This window comes from Scyliorhinus canicula, chromosome 3, assembly GCF_902713615.1.
Source record: "Scyliorhinus canicula chromosome 3, sScyCan1.1, whole genome shotgun sequence".
Classification (NCBI taxonomy): Eukaryota; Metazoa; Chordata; class Chondrichthyes; order Carcharhiniformes; family Scyliorhinidae; genus Scyliorhinus; species Scyliorhinus canicula.
The window spans coordinates 153689109-153708725 of record NC_052148.1 but is presented as its reverse complement, the minus strand read 5'-3'; the positions used below and the strand labels follow the sequence as shown (position 1 = coordinate 153708725).

Sequence of the window (19617 nt, the reverse complement as noted above, 5' to 3'; positions counted from 1 at the left end):
TCCGCCAACTCCAGCAAGGTTCCACCACCAAACACTTCTCCCCCTCACACCCCCTGTCAGCATTTTGCAGGAACCGTTCCTTCCGGGATACACTCCTCCATTGTCCCCAACTACTCAACTGCTTCCCACGGCCCCTTCCGGTGCAATCGCCGAAGGATTAACACCTGCCCCATTACCTCCCCCTGTGCACCTTCTCTTGCCCTAAACACTCTATTCAAGTGAAGCACCCAGTCTGTCCATCCCGACATCCACTCTGTCCATTCTCGACATCCACTCTGTCCATCCCAACATCCAGTCTGTCCATCCCAACATCCAGTCTGTCCATCCCAACATCCAGTCTGTCCATCCCCCACATCCAGTCTGTCCATCCCAACATCCAGTCTGTCCATTCCCGACATCCAGTCTGTCCATCCCCGACATCCAGTCTGTCCATCCCAACATCCAGTCTGTCCATTCCAACATCCAGTCTGTCCATCCCCCACATCCAGTCTGTCCATCCCCGACATCCAGTCTGTCCATCCCCACATCCAGTCTGTCCATCCCCCACATCCAGTCTGTCCATTCCCGACATCCAGTCTGTCCATCCCCGACATCCAGTCTGTCCATCCCAACATCCAGCCTGTCCATCCCCCACATCCAGTCTGTCCATCCCCGACATCCAGTCTGTCCATCCCAACATCCAGTCTGTCCATTCCCGACATCCAGTCTGTCCATCCCCGACATCCAGTCTGTCCATCCCCGACATCCAGTCTGTCCATCCCCACATCCAGTCTGCCCTTCCCGACATCCAGTCTGTCCATCCCGACATCCAGTCTGTACATTCCGACATCCAGTCTGTCCATCCCGACATCGAGTCTGTCCATCCCAACATGCACTCTGTCCATCCCGACATCCAGTCTGTCCATCCCAACATCCAGTCTGCCCTTCCCGACATCCAGTCTGTCCATCCCGACATCCAGTCTGTACATTCCGACATCCAGTCTGTCCATCCCGACATCCAGTCTGTCCATCCCGACATCCAGTCTGTACATTCCGACATCCAGTCTGTCCATCCCGACATCCAGTCTGTCCACCCTGACATCCAGTCTGTCCATCCCCGACATCCAGTCTGTCCATTCCCGACATCCAGTCTATCCATGCCGACATCCAGTCTGTCTATTCCCGACATCCAGTCTGTCCATCCCGACATCCAGTCTGTCCATTCCCAACATCCACTCTGTCCATCCCCGACATCCAGTCTGTCCATCCCAACATCCAGTCTGTCCATCCCAACATCCAGTCTGTCCATCCCCGACATCCAGTCTGTCCATCCCAACATCCAGTCTGTCCATTCCAACATCCAGTCTGTCCATCCCCCACATCCAGTCTGTCCATCCCCGACATCCAGTCTGTCCATTCCCGACATCCAGTCTGTCCATCCCCACATCCAGTCTGTCCATTCCCGACATCCAGTCTGTCCATCCCGACATCCAGTCTGTCCATCCCAACATCCACTCTGTCCATTCCCGACATCCACTCTGTCCATCCCCGACATCTACTCTGTCCATCCCCGACATCCAGTCTGTCCATCCCAACATCCAGTCTGCCCTTCCCGACATCCAGTCTGTCCATCCCGACATCCAGTCTGTATATTCCGACATCCAGTCTGTCCATCCCGACATCCAGTCTGTCCATCCCGACATCCAGTCTGTACATTCCGACATCCAGTCTGTCCATCCCGACATCCAGTCTGTCCACCCTGACATCCAGTCTGTCCATCCCCGACATCCAGTCTGTCCATTCCCGACATCCAGTCTATCCATGCCGACATCCAGTCTGTCTATTCCCGACATCGAGTCTGTCCATCCCGACATCCAGTCTGTCCATCCCGACATCCAGTCTGTCCATTCCCGACATCCAGTCTGTCCATCCCGACATCCAGTCTGTCCATCCCGACATTCATTCTGTCCATCCCGTCATCCAGTCTATCCATCCCGACATCCAGTCTATCCATCCCGACATCCAGTCTGTCCATTCCCGACATCCAGTCTGTCCATTCCCGACATCCAGTCTGTCCATCCCGACATCCAGTCTGTCCATCCCCCACATCCAGTCTGTCCATCCCCACATCCAGTCTGTCCATTCCCGACATTCAGTCTGTTGTTGCTCGTTCTGGGTGAGTGTGCTTAACACTCAATTTGGCTCTGTTTCGTTACTTAGCTTTGGAGTCGCCAGGTATCATTAAGGTACTGCCACAAGTTTCAAGGTCAAGTTCAAAGCAATAAAACTATACACCAATTAGTAAGTTCAAACAAGACACGTTTATTATATTACAGTAATCTACTAATCATACATATAAGACTATAAGACTAGGCTAATCCTACCACTACTAGGCCAATACTTATCTAGATAAGGGGACTGCCGATTCAGGGAACAACGGCCTCTAGCTTTGTCCTGGGTCCGCAGGCTTCCAGTGGTTATGGTCTAAAGGGGTCAGGAGTGTAAAGGGGAGCAGGGTAGCATGGTGGTTAGCATAAATGCTTCACAGCTCCAGGGTCCCAGGTTCGATTCCCGGCTGGGTCACTGTCTGCGTGGAGTCTGCACGTCCTCCCCCTGTGTGCGTGGGTTTCCTCCGGGTGCTCCGGTTTCCTCCCACAGTCCAAAGATGTGCGGGTTAGGTGGATTGGACATGCTAAATTGCCCGTAGTGTCCTAATAAAAAAGTAAGGTTAAGGGGGGGGGTTGTTGGGTTACAGGTATAGGGTGGATACGTGGGTTTGAGTAGGGTGATCATGGCTCGGCACAACATTGAGGGCCGAAGGGCCTGTTCTGTGCTGTACTGTTCTGTGTTCTCTGAGTGTCTATTCCCATAGCGTGCGTTGTGACTTACTTGCTGGCGGCTTCTGTCCAGACCTCTCCTGCTCAAGGTTCTTCTGCTGCAACGGTGTTCTGCTGGGAGGGCTAGCTGGTCAAGGAGAGGCTGACAGAGAGAGCGAGCTGGGGTCGGGGTCTCTGGCTTATACTCCACTCCGGGTCTTGCGCCTACCTGGGCGGACGTTCTATACTCTCGCAATCGATTGGGTCTCTTCCCAATCGATTGATTTGAATTCCCCAATAGCAGGGCAGTTGCTCGATCACTGGGGCGGTTCTTGGGACTTATTGTTTTGGGCTTCTTTGGCGCCAAAACGTCTGGCCTTCCATTCAATGTATCGATTAGTGTTAACTTGTTTCTTTTGTGCCTGGGGATCGCCCGGTATCGCCTAATTAATATGCTAACTGTTTCTTTTCATAGTGTTGTCTGGTTTCAGCAACAGCCAAACTGGTTTCTGTAGCAGTCCAAATATACAAGCACTCTGCAAGCTGCTTGCTTTTTACAACATGTCCATTTTCCCTGCATTCCTTGCAATCTTCCATTTTGTGTTTGGGCAGTGGTCACCCCAGGTGGCTACACTGTCCATCCCCCACATCCAGTCTCTCCATCCCGACATTCATTCTGTCCATTCCCGACATCCAGTCTCTCCATCCCAACATTCATTCTGTCCATCCCCCACATCCAGTCTCTCCATCCCGACATTCATTCTGTCCATCCCCCACATCCAGTCTCTCCATCCCGACATTCATTCTGTCCATTCCCGACATCCAGTCTCTCCATCCCGACATCCAGTCTGTCCATCCCCCACATCCAGTCTCTCCATCCCGACATTCATTCTGTCCATTCCCGACATCCAGTCTGTCCATCCCGACACCCAGTCTGTCCATTCCCGACATCCAGTCTGTCCATCCCCCACATCCAGTCTGTCCATTCCCGACATCCAGTCTGTCCATTCCCGACATCCAGTCTGTCCATTCCCGACATCCAGTCTGTCCATCCCCCACATCCAGTCTGTCCATCCAGTCTCTCCATTCCCGACATCCAGTCTGTCCATTCCCGACATCCAGTCTGTCCATTCCCGACATCCAGTCTGTCCATCCCCCACATCCAGTCTGTCCATCCAGTCTCTCCATTCCCGACATCCAGTCTGTCCATCCCCCACATCCAGTCTGTCCATCCCCCACATCCAGTCTGTCCATCCAAGACATCCAGTCTGTCCATTCCCGACATCCAGTCTGTCCATTCCCGACATCCAGTCTGTCCACCCCCCACATTCAGTCTGTCCATTCCCGACATCCAGTCTGTCCATCCCCCACATCCAGCCTGTCCATCCCGACATCCAGTCTGTCCATCCCCCACATCCAGCCTGTCCATCCCGACATCCAGTCTGTCCATCCCCCACATCCAGTCTGTCCATCCCCCACATCCAGTCTGTCCATTCCCGACATCCAGTCTGTCCATCCCCCACATCCAGCCTGTCCATCCCGACATCCAGCCTGTCCATCCCGACATCCAGCCTGTCCATCCCGACATCTAGTCTGTCCATCCAAGACATCCAGCTGTGTGCGGACGCTTATTCCATCGGTGTGGTTAGAGATGTGGTTCATCTCCACTTGTGGCTTTGGGAAGCACAACACTCAGTTGACAGTATTATATGTCTTGCAACTCTTTCTTGGTACGCATGCACCAGTGGCTCCAAAGTTCCTGAAATGACTCCTGTGATGCTTGATGAGAGGAAGTCATTTCAGGTTGTTTATTTTCCCCTTGTTTTCTACTCTCTTTTCCTCTCCTGAAAGATGGTTTACTATAGGATTTGTGTCCATGATTAGCAACAGCACTCCACTCCCCTGCCCAAGTAGTTAAGTCTCCATCCATGTGCTTGCCAATTTATTCAACTATCAGAATGCACGGGTGGGATCATGCCTGAATCTGACACCATATTCACATGATGTTCAGCCAAAAATACTTCTCCAGCAAGAGAATCAATTCAATGTATTTTTTAAAAATAATTTACAGGATATGGCATCGCATTTTGGCCAGCATTTGTTGCTCATCCCTAATTGAGCTTCATAAGGTGGTGGTGAATTGCCTTCTTGAACTGAGGCAGTCCTTGAGGCACACCCGCTGTGCTAGAGAGAGAGAGGGAGTTAAACATAGAAGCATAAAAAATAGGTGCAGGAGTAGGCCATTCGGCTTTTCGAGCCTGCACCAGTATTCAATATGATCATGGCTGATCATGCAAATTCAGTATCCCACCCCCACTTTCTCTCCATACCCCTTGATCCCTTAAGCCACAAGGGCCCCATTCATCGCCCTCTTGAATCTATCCAACAAACTGGTCCGAGCAACTTTCTGTGGTAGAGAATTCCACAAGTTCAGAACTCTCTGAGAGAAGAAGTTCTTCCTCATCTCGGTCCTGAATGGCTTACTCCTTATTCTTAGGCTGTGACCCCTTGTTCTGGATGTCCCCATCATCGGGGAATTCTTGCTGCATCAAGCCTGTCCTATGCCATCATGATTTTATACGCTTCTATGAGATCCCCTCTCATTCTTCTAAACTCCAGTGAGTACAAGCCCAGTCAATCCAGCCTTACTTCATATGTCAGTCCTGTCATCCCGTTAATTAGTCTGTTGAACCTTCGCTGGCCACCCTCAATAGCAAGAATGTCCTTCCTCAAACTAGGAGACCAAAACTGCACACAATACCCAAGGTATGGTCTCACCAAGGTCCTGTATAACTGCAGCAAGACATCCTTACTCCTGTACTCAAATCCTCTCTCTATGAAGGCCAGCATGCCGTTAGCTTTCCTCACTGCCTGCTCTACCTGCATGCCAACCTTCAGTGACTGTTCCACCAAGACACCCAGGTCTCATTACACTTCCTCTTTTCCTGAACTGTCACCATTCAGATAATAATCTGCCTTCCTGTTTTGCCACCAAAGTGGACAACCTCACATTTACCCACATAATATTGCATTTGCCAAATATTTGCCTACACAGCCAGCCTGTCTGTCACCCTGTAGAATCTTCGCCTCCTCATCACAGCACACACTGCCACCCAGCTTAGTGTCATTTGCAAATTTGAAGATACTGCATGCAATTCCTTCTTCCAAATCATTAATGTATATTGTGAACAGCATGGGTCCACTAGTCACTGCCTGCCACTCTGAAAAGTACCCGTTCATTCCCACTCTCTCCTTCCTGTCTGTCAACCAGTTCTCTATCCACATTAATACATTACCCCTAATACCATGAGCTTTAATTTTGCTCACTAATCTCATGTGTGGGACTTGTCAAAAGCCCTTTAAAAGTCCAGATGCACAACATCCACAGGTTCACTCTTGTCCACTCTACTGGTCACATGCTCAAAATTTTTGCGAAGATTTGTCAAGCATGATTTCCCATTAGTGAATCCATGCTGACTTGGACTGATCCTGTCCCCACTTTCCAAATGCTCAGTTATTTCATCCTCAATAATTGGCTCCAATATTTTCCCCACCACCAATGTCAGGTTAACCGGTCTATAATTTCCTGACTAATGACAATTTACTTCAGTTCCTCCTTCATGCTGGACCCTCTGTTCTCTAGCATTTCCGAAAGGTTATTTGTGTCTTCCTTAGTCAAGATAGATCCAAAGTATTTGTTTAACTGGCTTGCCATCTCTTTGTCGTCCATTATGAATTCATCTGTTTCGAACTGTAAGGGACCTACATTTGTCTTCACCAGTCTTTTTCTCTTCACATATCTACTGAAGCATTTGAAGTCCTTTTTTATGTTTTCTGCCAGCTTCCTCTCATCATCTATTTTCCCCTTCCAAATTAAACTCTTTGTCCTCCTCTGCTGAATTTTACATTTCTCCCGGTACTCAGTCTTGCTGCTTCTTTTCCTGGCCAATTTATATGCTGCCTCTTTGGCTTCAACATATCCCTGATTTCCCTTGTTAGCCATGGTTGAACCACCTTCCCTGTCTTACTCTTGCGCCAGACACGGATGTTAAATTGTTGAAGTTCATCCATGTATTCTTTAAATGTCTACCATTGCCTATCCACTGTCAACCCCTTAAGTATCCTTTGTCAGCATATCTTAGCTAATGCATGTCTCATACTATCAAAATTAGCTTTCTTTAAGTTTTTTGGCATTTACCGCCCTTTTAGAATTATGATGTAATGCGGCCCTTTTTGAATTTTGTCTGTGGTTTCGCTGCCTTCCACTTTTCCTTTTACTGCCTTTTGTTTATGTCCCCACCTTACTTCCTTCTGACTTCCTATATCAGTTCCCATCCCCCTTCCACATTGGTTTAAACCCTCCTCAAAAGCACGAGAAAACACTCCCCCTAGGACATTGGATCTAGTCCTGCCCAGGGGCAGACCATCCAACTTGTACTGGTCCCACCTCCCCCAGAACTGATTCCAATGTCCCAGGAATTTGAATCCCTCCCTCTTGCACCATCCCATAAGCCACATATTCATCTTAGCTATCCTGCCATTCCTAATCTGTCTAGCACGTGGCAGTGGTAGCAATCCTGAGATTACTACCTTTTGAGCTCCTGCTTTTTAGTTTAACTCCTAACTCCCTAAATTTAGCTTGTAGGACCTCATTCCATATTTTACCTATATCATTGGTGCCTATATGCACCACAACAGCTGGCTGTTCACCCTCCTCCTCCAGAATGCCTTGAAGTCGCTCCAAGACATCCTTGACCCTTGCACCAAGGAGGCAACACACCATCCTGGAGTCTTGTTTGCGGCCGCAAATATGCCTGTCTATTCCCCTTACAATTGAATCCCCTATCCCTGCCCTCCTAGGCAGCAGAACCAGACATGGTGCCTTGAACCTGGCTGCTGCCACCTTCCCCTGGTGAGCCATCTCCCCCAACAGTATCCAAATGGTATATTGGTCTTGGAGGGAGATGACCCCAGTGGACATCTGTACTGCTTTCCTACTCTTCCTCTGTCTGGTGGTCACCCATTCTCTATTTTCCTCAGTAATGTTTATCTGCAGTGTGACCAATTTACTGAACATGCTATCCACAATTTCCTCAATATCGCGAATGCTCTGAAGTAAATAGACCTGCAGCTCTAGAGCTGTCAAGCGGTCTAACAGGAGCTGCAATTGGACACGCTTCTTGCACGTGAAGGAGTCAGGGACACCAAAGGGTCCCGAAGGGTTCCTGAATTTCCATTGCACAGGAGGAACATGACACGGGTCTGGGATCTCCTGCCATGACTCAACCTTCAAGTTAACTTTACAACAATGCCAAGAGAGAATAAGAGAAAAGAAAAGTTCCAGAATGTTGCCCCAGTGACAGTGAAGAAATGGCGACATATTTCCAAGTCATGTTGGTGAGTGACTTGGAGGGGAACCACCAGGTGGTGGGGTGCCCAGGTACCTGCTGCTTTTGTCCTTCTAGATGTCAGTGGTCATGTATTTGGAAGGTGATGCCTTCGGAACCTTGATGAGTTACTGCACTGCATCTTGGACATGCTCACACCAGCTCCAAGTAGTATTGCTCATCTCAGACTCGCCTGAAACCTTTATAAAACCAGGGGAATGGGAAGAAATTAGAGGATCGCACCCCAATTACAAAAGTAAAAATGTTGAAAGATTTTAATGTTTTAAGGGAAAAAATGAATTTTGACAATTCATTGTGAAATTAATCTGCAGCAATGTTCTTTCTAAAGGAACAGGCTGCAAGCAAAATGCTTGAAACTAGCTGATTCCCAGTGATTCATCCAAACTCGTCCAACCAAACAAGACTGGCGATGTCAGAATTAATTGCAGAGTCACAAAAGAGGGGAAAAGAGAAATGTTGTGCTATAAGGCATTAATTAGCCAATTTTTCACTCATATACGGAATAGTGACAGGCCCTTCTGGCAATATGTGGGCTTGCATAACACACAGATCCTGCTAATAATTAACTCAACTCAATTAGAATGCCTTGACAAGCCGGCGATTCTTTACATTTAGCATTCATTACGACAACTTCAGTCAATGGCGACATTATGGTGGGTTTTCAATACAGCTGTCACACAGCAGTAGTATGGTATAACACTCATGTGGGTAATTATGGATAAGTACTTACACATGCATGGTGGATCTAGTTTGATTAAAATAAATAGCATGATACTGCACATGCTGGACATTTGAAAAAAAAAACAAATGCTAGAAACAGTCAGTGGATTAGGTAGCATTTGTGGACAGAACAGACACATTATACCAAAGGTCTATTTCTGATGAATAGCCAAGATCAAATGTTAATATTTGTCTGTACCTACCACAACTGCTGCTTGGTGTAATGATCATTTCCAACATTTTCTGGTTTGTTTTACCATTATTCAAGCTTGAATATTCTTCCAAAAGCTGCAAATCAGTCCTTTTGTCGTCAGCCCTGGATCATTCTGCCATGAAAATGATGACATGTTTAAACGATATGCTAAGACTTTAATCTCACAAATGAAGCTGTCATCCTGCTAATAGAAATGGCACATCAACAAGCTGTGCCACTAATCAGTAAAGTCAGAATAAGGTTGACAGTGAGGTACTGGGTTAGCACTTTGCATAGTGCTTGTCAGTCATATGTGAATTGTTGCTGTGACAATGGTCTTCCATTAAGTCCGAGTGAGATAGAAAACATCCATCTCCCTGAGGCACTGCCACATAATTAAGCACCCCATTCTAATGCTTTTCACACTTCCACTGATCAGCAGCTAGCAAAGGCAATACAGATATGTTTGCATGTCATCTCTAAAAGAGGCTAATATTCTTCTACATACATCAGATAAGTGGTCATTTGTATACTCAACAGCTCATTTCTGCAGAAGAATAGACGTGAAAGCCAATCATTGCTATGTATGCACATCTTTAATAAATGAGCATTCTCACAAACATTTAGTTCCTCATTGTCCACATTTACAATGTGACATTAGTTATTGTCACCTGAACACTACACAGAAACCCTGGAAACCATTTATGGAAATATCACAGGAACGGGAGTCTCTCTGATCTGTTGCTTGATTCTATTATATGTTGGCTAATCTGTGCCTCAGCTCCATTTACTCATATTCCTCAACACCTTTATTAAGTAAAAATCTCTTCATCTACGTCTGAAACATTTCAGCTGTTCCAGTGTCCGTAGCTGTTTGAGTTCCAGGTTTCAACTGTCTTATGTGAATTCACCCTCTGATTTCAAACTACCCTAAGCCCATTTGCCAAAGGAAATAGTTTTCTGCATCTGCACTCTTCCCACATTTTAAACTTCTATACACCTTAATTAAAACACCTTTAACCCTTCGAACCTCAAGTGAGTGGAAGCCACATTTATGCAACTAGTTCTCACAATCTAACTCTCAGTGTCATTCTGTGAGTCTGCATTAGTAATCCTCATTTTGCGTTCTTTGGTCAAAGGCATGTCTGACCCACAGTGCCATGACCTTCACCACAGCTAGGGGCAAGGACGCAGTTCTCAGATCCACCTCGGCTGGAATAGGGATCAAACCCCATCTATCTGATCCACTCCAATCATCCAGCCAGCTGAGTCAACTGCTCCAACCCCCCCCGCCTCCGCCCCCATGAGTCTGAGATGCTGTGGAAACATACCACCTTTACATCTATATATCTATATTATCACCTCAAACTTTTACGATGAATGTAAGAAATTGGATATATTACATTTGATATCTGTTGCAGTGATATTTTTAAAAGCTTACGTTCAGATATAGATAACTATTGCAGTAATATTAGTAAAGAGTCTAAGTTAAGGTTCCCAGGCACTGTGGCTGCAGAAATTGCAATTAAGATGTTGTAAAAGTAAGATTGACATTCATTCCACCCATGTATATTGTTTACCTATCCAAGGCCCACGGAATTGTGTTTATAAAAAGGTTTCCTTGGGTTTAGATACTTGAAGGGTTGTGGTTAGCATTAGTAAGATGGTCATAACCCAGTTAATGTGCTAAGATGATGTAATTAATGGGAGGAGCCAGGTCTGCAGCAGGCAGTTTCACTATTAGTTTTTGCTAGGCTGCCAGGTTAAGCTGTAGTCGCCAAAGGACAGCAGGACCTGCAGCTGGTGCCTGAAAGGGTATCTCTCTCTCTCTTCAAGCAGTCTTTTCCAAGCAATCTTGATCAAGATATCCCTGTGTTTGTTAACTTTATTTATAAGAGGAGTGGCAGGGTGATTAGCACTGCTGCCTCACACCAACGAGGACCCGGGTTCGATCCCGGACCTGGGCCACTGTCAATGTGGAGTTTGCACATTCTCCCAGTGTCTGCATGAGTCTCACCCCCACAATCCAAAAATGTGCAGGCTAAGTGGATTGGCCATGCTAAATTGCTGCTTAATTAAGGTTGGGGGGGGGGGGGGGGGGCAGTAATTGTGTACTCTAAATTTATTTGAAAAAATATGTATTCCTAAGTGACTTTTGACCTGTGATGGGCTTTGCTTAATTGAAGATGGAGAAAGTATCAGTTAGGAGTTAAAGTGTATCCTTTAATTGTTAAGAATTGTTTAACTGTTAATTGTAAACTATTTTGTGTGATGTTAATATGTTTAATCCTGTGTTAAGAATTACGTTTGTTTTAATATAAACAATACCCATAGGTCAGGGGAATCACTCCTGGAGCAAAGTATCCTTTCCTCACCGTTTTGAAACTTTTAATAAATGTTTGGAGTTCTTGTCAGGTATCCTAACAAATATTCGAATCTGTTCCGGATCTTAACCCGATGGGCAGTCATGGAAGAGCCTCAAGTTGTTTCCCATAACATCCCTACCTGAAGAAGTTGACATTTTTGCATTCGGTGCACTCAAAAACGACCAGCAATAACTTGGCATCAAGTGTTCAAATTTGGAATGAGTTTGATCGCAATCAGTAAATTGCAAAAGACACTCAAATCTGTCCAGTGAGCTCAATGCTGTCCAGTGGGCTCAATGCTGTCCAGTGGGCTCAGCAACCTGCATTGAAGAATACGACAAAATTAGCTATTAAAATATCTGAATTTATTCAGTGTTTATTTTAGTCAAAAAAAATGTTCCATTATACAGATCATGTTATAGAGCACCCACAAGATCCCTGTCAGCTCTTAATTTACACACTAAAGTTTCTGCAAACCCCGCCCCGGTTCAAGTGCCAAAACTTAAATTCTTCACCCACCCCAGTCCCAGGATCTAAACATTCTTCCTCTGTCTCGCCCTTCCTCTTCACCCCACAGTTCTCAGGGTCTAAACACTCTGACCCCTCACCTCTAATCTGAAGGTCTAACTAAACTCTCCACTCCCAATCTCAACTCCCTCGTCCTCCAGTCCCCAGGCTTTGGGCCTGACTAATACATCAGGGCCCACCAATGCCATCCAACTACAGATCCTACTAACATCCCTCGGCCCCCTCCAACATTTCACGGCTCAATTCAGGGGCAGCACGGTAGCGTAGTGGTTAGCACAATTGCTTCACAGCTCCAGGGTCCCAGGTTCGATTCCCGGCTGGGTCACTGTCTGTGGTGAGTCTGAACATTCTCACGTTGTCTGCGTGGGTTTCCTCCGGTTGCTCTGGTTTCCTCCCACAGTCCAAAGATGTGCGGGTTAGGTGGATTGGCCATGTTTAATTGCCCTTAGTGTCCACAAAATGTTAAGTGGGGGTTACTGGTCTACAGGGATAGGGTAGATATGTGGGCTACAGTAGGATGCTCTTTGTAGGGGCATGTGCAGACTCAATGGGCTGAATGGCTTCGTTCTGCACGTTAAATTCTATGATTCTATGAATTCTAACTTTGTCCAACTCCTGACCACTCTTGACGACCCTGCTTTCTATTGACACATCCATCTCTCTCAACACCCTCCCTTCTCTTGACCCTGCCAACCTCTCTTGACCCTCTTTAGACCTCTCATCCCCTTGACCTCTCTGAATCCCCTGACATCTCTTGCCCCCCCCTCACCTCCTGACTCCCTAAAGGCTGTCTTCCATCTGCAAGGCACAGATCAGGAGTGTGATGGAATACTCTCCACTTACCTGTATGAGTGACGCTCCAACAACACTCAAGAAGCTCTACGTCATCCAGGAAAAATCAGCCCACTTGATCAGCAGCCATCCACAGACATTCATTCCCTCCAACACCGGCACACAAGAGCAGCAATGTTTACCATCAACAAGAAGCACTGCAGGAACTCACCAGGGCTCCTTAAACAGCACCTTTCAAACCCGTGACCACTACTATTAGAAGGACAGGGCAGCAGACACATGTGAACACCACAGCGTGAAAGTTGCCCTCCAAGTCACTCACCATCCTGACTTGGAAATATAGCACCATTCTTCCACTGTAACTGGGTCAAATTCCTGGATCCCACTCCCTAACAGCACTACTCCACATGGACTGCAGCAGTTCAAGAAGGCAGCTCACTACCACTTTCTTGGGGACAATGAGGGATGGGCAATTAATCCCCGAGCCAGTGATGTCCACATCCCATGAATAAAGAAAACAAACTGTTGTAATCCTGTGCAGGGAGTGGGTGGACAGAGTGGGGGTTGGGAGGCAGGGTTGTGCAGCCAAGCTATGAAGAAAAACATTTTAAAAACTCATCAAAACAGAGCCTGATTTTTCGAAAGTTTGATTTGCTTCATAATATGTGAAGTAATCAAAATTGAGAAATATGGAAAATAAACTGCATGATCGTTTTTGGTGTTTGAATGCTTAAGTGATGTTGCGAATCATAAATGTTTGAGCACTATGGTTTGGGGCAGTTGATGACATTGATATCCTTATGTTACTTGTCATGTTAAATGAAAGCTAAATGATTAGTTTTGAGCGCAACTGATGTTAAGTGATAGCTTTTGAGTGCGAATGATATCAAATGAGCGCAAATTATATCAAGTTTTTCAGGTAAGGATGGCTCACAAGGGATCTCTCCAACTCTTAACGCCTGATATTGTCAAATGTTGGAAGGATTTATAAGTTGACACCTGTTCAGCTGCATTATAAGTGTCCGTTCCTTGCCCATCAAGTCTTGAAGTGGGCCTTCAACCTGGAGCTTCTGATTCAGAGGCAAGGACATAACCCGCCTCTAATGAGACTATCTTACCCAGTATCTCAAAGGGAAAAAGTACCTTTAAAAAATTTAAATTCAAAGTTGAATTGGTCACTAAAATAATGTTTTCTGGATCTTAATTTGTTTCTTACTTTGTGTTTTACCATTTTCATTTGCAATTCCAGTCTGTTCAGCATTCTCCTTTGGCTGCTTCTGTTTCTCAAGTCTTTTTGCTACTTCAGTTTACTTTGTTTCTGCTTTTTTTCCCTGCCGACTTTAGAATGATTTACTTTTAAATAAATAGTCTTTGGTTTGTGCAAACACAAAGGCCATATAAAATTGCAACATAACTCCTTCCCTTTCATGCCACAATGCATTCTGGCGTAATGAGAATTGGGCATTCATCCTAGGCTGTCCATGGAGGTGGAGTTCATGGACAGCATCGGTGGTGACAAGGATTAATACTAATGTCAGCTTTTGCCAATGGATTAAGGGAATAATTCCTCTGAAGTGATCACATATTTTATGTTAGGCAATAGTATATATCTCGGCATGAATTCTCTGGCCATTGTGATTCTCTTTCCTGCTGGCAGCGCACTCCCGCCCATGGGTTTCCTGGCGGCATGGGGTGGCTTCAATGGGACATCCCATTGACAAGAGGCGGGAAGAGAGAATTCCACTGCCAGCGAACTGCACGCTGCCGAGAAACACGTCGCTGGGGGATCGGAGAATCCCTCCCTCATCTTTAGGAAAATATACATTCAATATGTGATTGAGTGCAAATATTTATTATGTTCTGGATAGCCATTTACATAAATACCTCTGATTTTAATACAATGTAAAGTATCCATTAGCCAGGTAACTTACTGCTCTTGTTCTTTCTGCAGTGTGGAAACAATCAATGATGGTAACTTTCACAGTCTGGAGCTGGTAGCAGCTGATCAGATGTTGAGCTTGGTGATAGATGGAGGAAATCCAAAGATCATCAACAACTTAGCCAGACAATCCACACTCAACATTGACTCCCCTCTCTATGTTGGAGGTATTGTGAATTTTCAGTAAATTACTCACATTTACACTGATGAGAGATTTCCTTCCAATGACTGTTTTGTGTAATCCTTCACGGTTCTGGCCAAAGAGCAAACTGGCAAGATGCACAATAAGCAAAATCCTGTTAGATATCAGGGTATTTCAGCTCATTTTGTTAAACTCAAAAATATGTTTATAATGAAACAACAATTAAAATGTTATAAATTGGCGATTGGAGAGATGTGTTTAATCAATAAAGCAGAACCTTTTGCATGATAATTTTCTTGCTAAGGGCTACTGATGGATCAACAGATTTGCATGCAGAGGCAACATTTACCAAAGCAATTGCACAAAATAATGCTGCCTTACCTAGGGCACTGTTTTAGTGATTACACTTGCCTCCTTTATAGATAGTTTAAGCGATACTCTCAAGGGCTGCTCTCCAGAACACCTACTCACTGTGCCTTGGAGTGGTGTGATTCATGTGATTCACGCTTCTGCCTGTGATTCTCCAATTTAAAATGTTTTTATCATAATGGATACTGCTCACATGTCGTCTTGACTGTAGGGTTAGATTGACAGATTATTGTTAATGGGATCTAAGATAGAAAATAATTGGAAATGTAAGCTGAAAAGGAGAGTTGCAAGATATTTTTAATAAGTATTTAATCATTTGAGGAAATTAACTGCAAGAAGTATTTTCACATCTATGGTACATGCTTGATTATTGCTGCGTGATTTTAGTAATAACTCAAAAGTATATTTGCTGCCCCAGATTATTCATTATAACGTTGCTACTTTTTAGGTATGCCCACCAAGACAAACTTTGCAGCTTTGCGCCAAGGACCCGGCCAGAATGGCACCAGTTTCCATGGCTGCATTCGTAACTTGTATATCAACAATGAACTGCAGGACTTCAAGAAAGTTCCCATGCAGATTGGCATTCTGCCAGGCTGTGAAGCCTGTCAGAAGAAGATGTGTCAGCATGGCACCTGTCACTCTATTGGCCAGTCCAGCTTCACCTGTGAGTGTGAGGGAGGTTGGACAGGGACACTTTGTGATCAGCAAACCAACGACCCATGTCAGGGCAATAAGTAAGTAATTGTGGAACCTGCTATTTGTTTATTTTTTTATTGGTTAAATTCTCATTGTTTGCACTTAGGAAAATGGGAATATTTTCCAATTTTTGGACTCCAGTGGAAACATCGAGTGCTTCCAGCCAGAAAAAGGCTAGGACCTTTGTTGATAAAAATTCCCTTTAATTTTCTCAACCAGTATATTTTCAATCTCAGATCAGCTACTTTTACTTTGACCAGGTGACGACTTTGAAAACATTTGAACATTTGGCACGATCTAATGGGGAAAAAAAAGAGTCCCTTTCTAAGCATAATTAGTGCTGGGATGAACCCTGTTATCGAATAGCACTCTATTATTCTTCGGGCATAGGCGAGGAATACCCGCCAAGGTTGCACTCAGTTGCCTTTCCTCCACAGAGGAGCTCTGCTGACCAGTACAGGAAGAGATCGAATGCCATTTTTAAATGGTGCCCCGATCTCTCGACAACCAGTGCCACTCTGCCAAGCGACCGACCACCCAGCAGCCTCCGATTTCCTGGAAGAAACCCCCCCATTCCATCCCACCTGGTCGCCCATTTGTGGGCATAGGCATAGTTAAGTGAGCTGTTCACTTAACAATGCAAGTCTGGATCCCACCCATTGTGGGCGGGATCCATAACACGACACCTCTTATAATCTTGTTAGATCTCGCCGGGCGTAACGACCATCGGGAATCCAGACGAGGCCTCTTGCAGGATTTAATGGACACGTTCCATCCTAATTCTGGCAGGACATGTCAGTAAATCGCACCCATTGACCTTTATAGCCCAGTCTATAGAAATGTCAGCCTGTGAATGCCAACTTGTCATCTAAATAACAGGAAATTTTTTAAGCTTTTCACTGATTTGAGACTTTTTCACCCTCGTCTTGATTGCTTTTGATGTTGAATGCACTGGAGATTGTCCTAAGTCTATTTATGCATCATTAATGACTTTAGCTCTGAAGGGTTTCACTAAATCTTAACCAAAATTCATAAGTGATTTCATGCAAGGAGACATTCTGGGTTGTGCTCACTGACCTACATTGGGTGATGGCTCACCAAAATTTCTATTTTGAAATTCTGGTTTCATCTAGGGTCTCTTCCTTCCCCCACCTCTGTAACCTCCTGCAGCCAGCCAACCCTTTGAGAATACTGCACTCTTTCAATGCTGGCCGCTTGTAGACCCCCCACCAACTTAATCTCACTATTGGCAGCCATGCCTTCAGCTGCTTTGGAATTCCCCCTCCAACCTCTCTACCTTTCTATCTCACTCCTCCTGTAAAATGCTCCTTAGAATCAACTTTTAACCAACTTTTGGTCACCTGTCCTAATATCACTTCCTTTGATTCAATGACGGTGTTTGTCTGATTACATTTCTGTGAAGCTCACAGGATGTTTCACTGCGTTAAAGAAATGGAAGTTGGTGTTCTTAACTTCCTTTTCATGTAATTTTCAATGCAATTGTTAATATAGTCACATATGTTTGTAATCCCTTTGTTTTAAGCACATTAGCAACTAATTAAAATAACTGAGGCAAGATTATATGTGTTCTTGATAACTGCTAATCATAACAAATAGGGAAACTTAAACCCACAGATACTTATAACCTTGTCCATGCACTACTATTAACCGAACATTTAAAACATGCTAATTTTGCACATGTCAAACATTTCCAAATGCTGTTAGTAGGACATCACACATAGAAGTCATGTTTAACATAGCTTGTCGAAAAACACTGTAAAGACATTTTCATACACCGTTGGGAGTGGAATATATTGATCTTAAAATACAAAGCATCCTGTGTATTTCCTTTTCATCATTATTTGACTCTTTTTAATAACACCGATAATCTCCTGCAGCATCTGGGGGGCGATTTACCGGCTTTATCCCTCTGGAATCGGGATGGGATGCAGCCGGTAGATCCCACGAGAGACCTCTTCCAGGATCTCCAACGGTCATTGCATCTGACAAGATCTAATGAGATCTCGCGATCTGTATCCCACCCACATAGTTAAGCTCACGTAACTATGCTGATGCCAGATCAATTCGGCTCCCAGGATTCACTGGTCTTGCCTAGGTGACCCCAGCCAAGCGCCGTTTGGCACTTGGGGGTATCTCCCAGGTAATCAGAGGCCCCCGAGTGGTTGGTATCTGATCAGGGTGGCACTCTGGCATTACTGATGCCACCTGGGTACCTTGACACTGTCAGCCTGGCACTCTGGAAGTGCTTGCTGGCACCTTGGCAGTGCCACCTGAATGCCGGCCTGGCACTGCTCTGGTGTACAGGGTGCACTGACAGGCTGACGGGGCACTGCCAGGGTGCCAGACTGGCAGTGCCATGGTGCCCAGGAGGCATTTTACCCAAGCCGGGGATCGGGCCTGGATTGCCCTGGCCATATGAGGTGGGGTGCAGGGGGATCGAGGACCTTCCAACAGGTAAGTGTTTTCATTGGGGGGGGGGGGGGGCTTCTGGGGTCGAGTCAGGGGTGGGGGGAGTCAAGAGATCCGGGTGCCATTTTCTGATCTTTTCCTGCACTGAGGAGCTCTGCTCGTCGGAGTTCCTCAGTGCTGGAAATGCCACTGAGTGCAGATTGGGCGGGGCGCTCCCTGCTGAAGCCCGAAAAAAACAGTGTCATTAGATAGCGGGGTTGTTCCTGGCACTTGTAGCCAGGAATGACCCCTCTAATCCTGGCGAACAGACTTTTATTTTTGTTAGCTTCCGCTCTTGCTCTTGTTTTAAATTTTGCTTTGTAAACTATACAATTGCTTTGTAATTTCCCAGTACAATTGTCCTGTCCTTCAGCTTGGGCAGATGTGGGTTTAGATATTTGCACATGGCAGATTCACTCCATGATCTGTCAGCCAGGTGGCCGCAGGAAGCTGAAATCTGTGCCAATCGGTGGGCTTCCCACTCCAAGCTGGAGAAATCTGTTGCCAAATGCTTCATTTAGTGTCCAAAATCAATGATGGTTGTCTTCGGCCAAGACATTTGCCACAACAGAGAGCCTCTCCACCATGGCGAGCTTGGAAATCCTAACCTGGCACTTCCTATGGGAGTGGGACTAGAGTCATAGAGAACATAGAGAAATACAGCACAGAACAAGCCCTTCGGCCCACGATGTTGTGCCGAACTTTTGTCCTAGGTTAATCATAGATTATCATAGCATTTTGGACACTAAGGGCAATTTATCATGGCCAATCCACCCAACCTGCACATCTTTTGACTGTGGGAGGAAACCGGAGCACCCGGAGGAAACCCACGCACACACGGGGAATTTGTGCAGACTCCACACAGACAGAGACCCAAGCCGGAATCGAACCTGGGACCCTGGAGCTGTGAAGCAATTGTGCTATCCACAATGCTACCGTGCTGCCCACGCCAGTATTCAAGCCTGTTCGGAGGCAGCTGCTCTACTGAATTGGAATTTTGGTAGACCGGGGGCTGGATTCTCCGCTCCCCGGTACTGAAATCGCTTTCGGCGATGGGGTGGAGAATCCATTTTGGTACCAAAATCGGGAAGCGGCAGGGGTTTCTAAATTCTCCACGTCCTGAAAATCGGCGTACTTGTGGAGTACAACGCGTCGAGTATCCACCTCCTGAGGCTCGCCCCGCAAAACTCCGTCTCC

General features: G+C 45.9%; 1 protein-coding gene across 17 annotated transcripts in view; it reads left to right on the top strand.

Moving 5' to 3' along the window:
* slit2 (slit homolog 2 (Drosophila)) overlaps positions 1–19617 on the top strand; it is a 537548-nt gene that overhangs the window by 507945 nt on the left and 9986 nt on the right. For all 17 annotated transcript variants that reach the window (XM_038791516.1, XM_038791512.1, XM_038791513.1 and 14 more), the window contains 2 exons: positions 14754–14908; positions 15701–15989. In XM_038791516.1, the coding sequence (XP_038647444.1) occupies positions 14754–14908; positions 15701–15989 (444 nt within the window). The remainder of the gene's footprint in view (positions 1–14753; positions 14909–15700; positions 15990–19617) is intronic.